General features: G+C 33.8%; 1 protein-coding gene across 1 annotated transcript; it reads left to right on the top strand.

The window, feature by feature from the left end:
- Nucleotides 1-5,592: 5,592 nt before the first annotated feature.
- LOC150031760 (uncharacterized) lies at nucleotides 5,593-5,922 on the top strand. Its single transcript, XM_090308272.1, has one exon. It carries the CDS (start codon nucleotides 5,593-5,595, stop codon nucleotides 5,920-5,922), a length of 330 nt encoding a protein of 109 aa, XP_090164398.1.
- The last annotated feature ends 677 nt before the right edge of the window (nucleotides 5,923-6,599 follow it).

Genomic DNA, 6,599 nt, shown 5'->3' with positions numbered 1-6,599 from the left:
GGTCAGCTCTAGTGGTTGTCCAATTCGTGTTCGAGCAGAGATAGAAGAGTTTCGGGAGCTTCAAAGGTAATGTTTCTAAAAAACCCTAATTAATTTATTTAGGGTTGTATGTTTAATTTATACAATTAGTGTAAAATTGTTCCTCATTTCCGCTGCATATGCCTATTTTTCCATCATTATCAATGCAAACCTTCATTGTTTAATAACATAGCACTGTAATAACGTGCATTTCTACTCGTTATCACTCGACAACGGTGCCAAAAACTTGATGCGTTGGGCTATCATGTGATGATGTGTGGATGCGATGATCATACAAGTTTTCCTAACAAAGCCCAAGTATAAGCCTTCTTAGGTTCCTGGTAAGTCCAGGGTCGAACACAGGGACTAATAAATAGATATGTGATGGTCTCTCTGATTATATTACGATGGTGATAAAGAAGTAGATGGTGTTTTGATTTAGATTTTCCTATGCGATGGAGTTGAACGTGGAGTGATGAAAGCGTAGAGTTATAACAAGTATGCGATTAAGGGGTTGAGAAGAGATTTAGCTAACATTTCTCAATATTGTGTACAAGTCATACGATCATGCTATACACAAATATTAATACTATATTTCTCAATGCATAATGCCACATTTCCTATTTCTAGGATGCATTTGATGTGTATGGAAAGCAGTAGATAGTACTTATTTCTAGGTTTCTACTCTTGCTTATGTGATCTGATCCACTCAAGCCTAGATTCTATCTTTAAACTACATTCTCAAGTATTTCCAAATGATGAATAACACATACATAAGACAATATGATCACATAAAATGGAAAGCTTAAGTCATGCTAGATAAGTACTTCTCAACCCATTCACAAATTTAGTTACTCGTGCATGGTGTGGAGAGACTGAACATAAATCGAAATGAAGTTTCCATTTTCGCAAATAAAGTGTTGAGTACAAAATAACAAATGAATTGAGAAATAACAATCCAGGTAAGCATTGTCTTGCTTTTCGTGGCCTTTTACACTACTCTTTATCACTTCAACTCTATTCTGGTTTGCCGACTCTTGCTCTCGCAAGGGTTGGACTTCTCTCCTTTGTATTCTTTTCCGGCAATCTCTCATCTGTCCGGAAAGCGATTTCTCTTGGCTTTGCCTCGTCTCTTTGCTCTCTCTCCATCTCTGTATATGTATATATATATGTATCTATCCCCTCTCTCTGGTAGAATTGGGTATTTATAGATTTCAAGGTGAAACAGCTTTTTTTTACTAATGATTGTAATGATGGGCAACATCAATTTCCCTACTCTATTGCGCTATTTAAAAGTCACCGAAAGTTCAATGTACTTACAACAGTATGGTTTTTAACGGCTTGTCAACTAAATTTGAAATCGACTGTTATCAGCTTTACGTCCCATCATGATTTATTATGTTGTCTCCTTCATACGATGTCTTTATGCAATCGCTTTTTAAGAAACTTCTCACGATCGCATGACTTACAATTGCAAATTCAAGTGCGCTGTCGCTTTATGCCCTTGGATCGCATTTCATATGCGCCATCACATTGTGCTTGCACAGAATAGGCAAATTAACTACTTTTATGCGATGAGCATTAATGTTCGAAAGTCCTTTTAGTTTGGCCCTTTCAAACATAATCTTGCCTATTTTACCATCACTTTCTCCCATTGTTTTACTAATTTGAGTTGTAATAACTTGTATTTCTACCAGTTATCATGACACTATTGGATGTGGCCCATTTTGTATTTTGATACAAATGATGTGATCCAAATATCATTCATGTGGAGACATGTGGGTGGAGGCATCCTGTGCAATGAGTTTGCATAAGACTGGGCCTCGAAATAGTCACTTTTCTTTATAACAACCATTTACTATCAAAATCGACTATTTCAAATTCAATGACCTAGGGTAACTCGATCTGATTCCTGAGCTAACTATGAACTCCTGTTTATTCGGGATTATCCTTTGATCTGCATACTGAGAGTAGTCCAACAACACTACTCAATAAGCCTCTCATTTTGGGGATAAGACTGGATAGATAGTTGGGGACATAGCTTTGCAAGATGGAATTCCCTCCTACCCAACTTAGGGTTAGCAATTAGGTCATTCTCTTAAGCTCTGATGCCTAGTTTGAACAATGGGGCCCTACCCTCTCATGATTAAGAGGGTGATGATTTATAAGTTGGACTATAAATCAATTGTTCAATAAAGGATCAATGGGAGTTTAAGAAGCAAGGTGTACTTACAGAGGTCAAACGGTAATTTTAACCTAGCTATAAATATGAATGACCTGTGAAGGATCAACTTATTGATTATGGTTAAAATGGACTGAAATATGTCTACTGTGAAGAGAATGCAACTACGCTATAGTGGTATATCTTGGTAGTTAACGAATAGAGATTAATTCGGTTTTAAGAGTTTAACTCATTAATTGCAAATTGTTCGAGCTCATGAACTGTAGGTCCATAAGGCCCCTCTACTAACTCGTAAATTGGATTAATGAATTGAGTGACTTTGATGAGATTTGAAATTAGGGTTTAGAATATGAAATGTTCAAATTCAATTAGGGTTTCTATTAATTATATTTGATATAATTGAAACGTTTAATTTTATCAAAAATTAAACGGAATTGGAAAGTTCTAAATATTTAAATATTGATTTAAATATTAGATGCGGTGTAGTATTATATTTGATATTTGATATAAATTTAACTAATTAAAATTAGTTTATTAATTACCCAATCTTATTGCAATTTTGAAATTGTTCAAAATTAGAAATTTGATTAATTAAATTTTAATTTAAATTTGAATTTATAGAAATTAAAAATTATAAAGTTAAAATTGAATTTGATTTTTTGAAAATAAAATAAAATTTCAATTAAATTAAATTAATCAAAATTTGAAGAATAAAAATTGAATTTGAAATTGAAAGTGGAAAAAATCAAAACTCAATTTTACACCCCATACCACTTCAATTTCAATTTCAATTTGAATTTGAAATTGAAAGTGGAAAAAATCAAAACTCAATTTTATACCCCATGCCACTTCAATTTCAATTTCAATTTCAATGGAAATTGAAGTAGCATCGACCATGTTAAGTTTATTGCATGATTTTCATGTATAAATTGGAGTTTTAATCTTCAATTCAGATTTCATGCAATCTGATTAAACCTAGAAAATTCTACAGAAATCACCCTTGTACAAACCCTCTTCTTTCTCATGAAAACCAGCTCAATTCAGTGTTTTCACCACACAATTCATGCAAGATATTAGTAGAGAAGATCTTCATGGTGGTCTACTATATATTTGAATCATCAATTAGTGGAATTTAACTGGAATTGAAGAGTGTTCATCAAAGGTATTATGTTCAAGAAACCCTCTTCAGAAATTATGTTTCAATGCATGTTTTAAACTCAAATTACATATAATTAGAGTGCTTATTGATTCTGATTTTTTCCATTATATGTTAGTTACTCTATCAATGGGTATCAAAGCATGATTTAAGTACTTAATTATCGTTAATTTTAGTTTGGTGGGTGTTTTTCATAAGTTGTATGAAAATGGTGAACTGATATGGTTTTTCTGAGTTTTGGCATTGAAATCTCTTCGATTATGTTGTAATTCTTATGATTGACTCTTGATTGATGGTCCTTAATATGTGATTAAGTATCTGTAATTCGATTTGAGTCATTAGAGTTGAAATTAAGTTGTAATTGTAGAAAGGAGTGAAGAAGGTCGAGCTGCAGAAATTGGATTTTTAGCCACTGTCATATAGTCGATGCACGATGCCATACTTGATAGCATTTACTCGATGGTGTTATGATAAATACTCGATTCATGGTGCCATACTCGATGGTACTCGATTACTCGAATTCTCGATGCACGATGCCTTACTCGATGGTCGATGGCATTTACTCGATTGTATTTTGTGAAATAATCGATGTTCGATGGTACTCAATCTCATACTGATGCACGATGGCATACTTGATGCTCATACTTGATGCTCAATGACATACTCGATGCTCGTTGGCATACTTGATGCTCAAACTCGATGGCATACTCAATACTTGTTGGCATACTTGATGCTCATACTCGATGGCATACTCGATGCTTGATGGCATGCTCGATGGTTTTTTTCTGGTCCAGCCCAATTTTGAGCATTGGAGGTCTGGTTCGAGAGGTTCGGGTTCGGTTCAAGGCAGTTTGAGCAGTCCAGAAGTGTTTTGGGGCCAGTTTTGGTTATTATTGTAATAATTAGGCTTTTTGTTTGTTTGAGAATGCCAAAACTAAACCATATAAGTTTGTGTTAAATTCTTTATGCATGTGATGTATGTTATAATTAAATAAATCTTGTATGTGCATATAGTATGCCATGTAGATTTAAAATCCCACCATAGGAAGCATGTTACATGCATTGAAAGTATGTTATAAGATGTTATAATATATAATATGCATGTTTAGGGTTTCAATTGTTTTTATATAAATTTTATATTAAATCATAAGATATCTAATGTGTGTTATGGAAGCAAAAGCATGTCTAAAGTTTTATAAGTTGTTATAAAATTTGGTTAGACATTAAAATTCATAATAAAAACCAGTTGCATGCTCATGTAGGTTAACCATGTATTTTAATAGTTAAAATAGGTCGTTTTCTTATAAAACTTGGGTAAAAAACTCAACCGGCATTAATCCTGTCTAAGGCTAGGGTTATTTAAGTTGACAGTCTACGAAACACCTTCTACCTAGGGATTATGGCCGAATAATTGGACATTGTTAACTAGTTTTATGAGCAATACGTGAGCGATGTGAGGTTTTAAAATTGGTTTTTCACCCAGACATCGTAGGTTAAATCCAAATATAATCATTATACTTGGATAAACACCTAGATTTAGATTGGTTAATTAGCCGGAAAAAACTTGAGTAAATGAATACCCAAACATTTAGAACACTTCAATGGGAGATTAAAAATATATTTGATATATTGTTTTTAGCTCTCACGTCCTCAGGAGTTCACAGCGTGAGATCCATGCTCGGCTTCGTGTCGCTTTTACCACAACTACTCCATTCGGAAAGTGTTTGCACGAGTCAATAACAAGGTGGGAGAAGTAGTTCATAGTAAGTGGGTGAAGAAAATGTGTCAACATATCTTACGGTCTCCTCCATTAATTTGCACCGTGAGATTCCTATGTTGCGCGTGTTGTCATTTTTAGGCAACACTAGCTAGTCGTTAACCATGCAATCTCTTCAAAGGGTTGTAACATAGGATTCAGAACAATCCAAGCTTCATAAATGAATAGGGTCTTATAGTTCCGTCTTGAACATTTTCTTCCAATTCGGGGGCATGTTCATATCGTTCTATAAGATTTGGAAATGATGGGTCACACTTACAAAATTATTAAGTGTTGGAATGTCTTTGACCGAAAATGGTAGCTAAATGACTGTCGGAATATTTGACTACCCCTCAGTAGCATTTATTCTGACTCACTATAGTATCATTGTAAAAAAATAAAGAAATATGGTTACTTTATTACTTTTGCTAAAATTTAATTTAGATGCATAAGTTTAATAGAATTTTTTTATTTTCAGCAATGTCGAACTCGATAATACAACTTCTTACTTCTAACAAATTTAATGGTGAGGGTTTCTTCAATTGGAAGTCAAACATAAAAACAATATTAGTAGCTGATGACCTCAGGTTTGTTTTAACAGAGGAATATCCTCCTATTCCCAGTTCACATGCTAACCAAAACGTTCAAGATGGCTATGATAGATGGGTAAGAGCTAATGAAAAGGCAAGGCCCTATATCATGGCAAGCATATCTGATGTGCTCAACAAGAAATATGAAGCCATGCCCACAACTCGTGAGATCATGGCATCATTACAGGAAATGTTCAGGCAACCATTATCTTCCTTATGACACGAGGCTATAAAATATGTTTATAACTCTCGAATGAAAGATGGAACCAATGTCAAGGAGCATGTCCTAGACATGATGGTTCAAGGCCTACCATAGACGAAACTAGTCAAGTTAGTATGATCTTGAAACTAATGTCGTAATGAATAAGATTGATTACAATTTGACTACTTTATTAAATGAACTACATACTTACCCATCGATGATGAGATTAAAAGAAAGTGAAGCAAATGTTGTTCCACATCATAATTTTTTTTTTTTTTTTTTGAAGGGATCATTTTCTGGAATGAAGCCTTCAGACAAAAAGAAATATACCCCTTCCTCATCTAAAGATAAAAGTATCCAAATGAAGAAAAAAGGAAAAGGGAATAAGAAACCTATTGTAAAGAAAAAACAAAGCTCCCAAAGGAAAGTGTTTCCATTGTGGAAAGGATAGGTATTCGAAGCGAAGCATCCCAAAATATTTGGCTGAAAAAAGAGCTGAAAAGGCTAAACAAGGTAAATCAGATTTACTTGTCATTGAAACATGCTTAGTGGATAATTCTCACTTAATCTAGATATTAGATTCAGGCGTCCCTAACCATGTTTGCAAATAAAATTCTAGAGATATAAAGTTAACCTGGAAAATTCTTACTTTAACTTTTTGTGGTGACATAAAAGAGTATCGAGTTTTAGTATAT

Source organism: Benincasa hispida, chromosome 12, assembly GCF_027475165.1.
Source record: "Benincasa hispida cultivar pf3 chromosome 12, pf3_genome.v1.1, whole genome shotgun sequence".
Lineage (NCBI taxonomy): Eukaryota > Viridiplantae > Streptophyta > Magnoliopsida > Cucurbitales > Cucurbitaceae > Benincasa > Benincasa hispida.
Note: the sequence above shows the minus strand (reverse complement) of the source record. Positions and strands in the feature narration are given on the sequence as shown.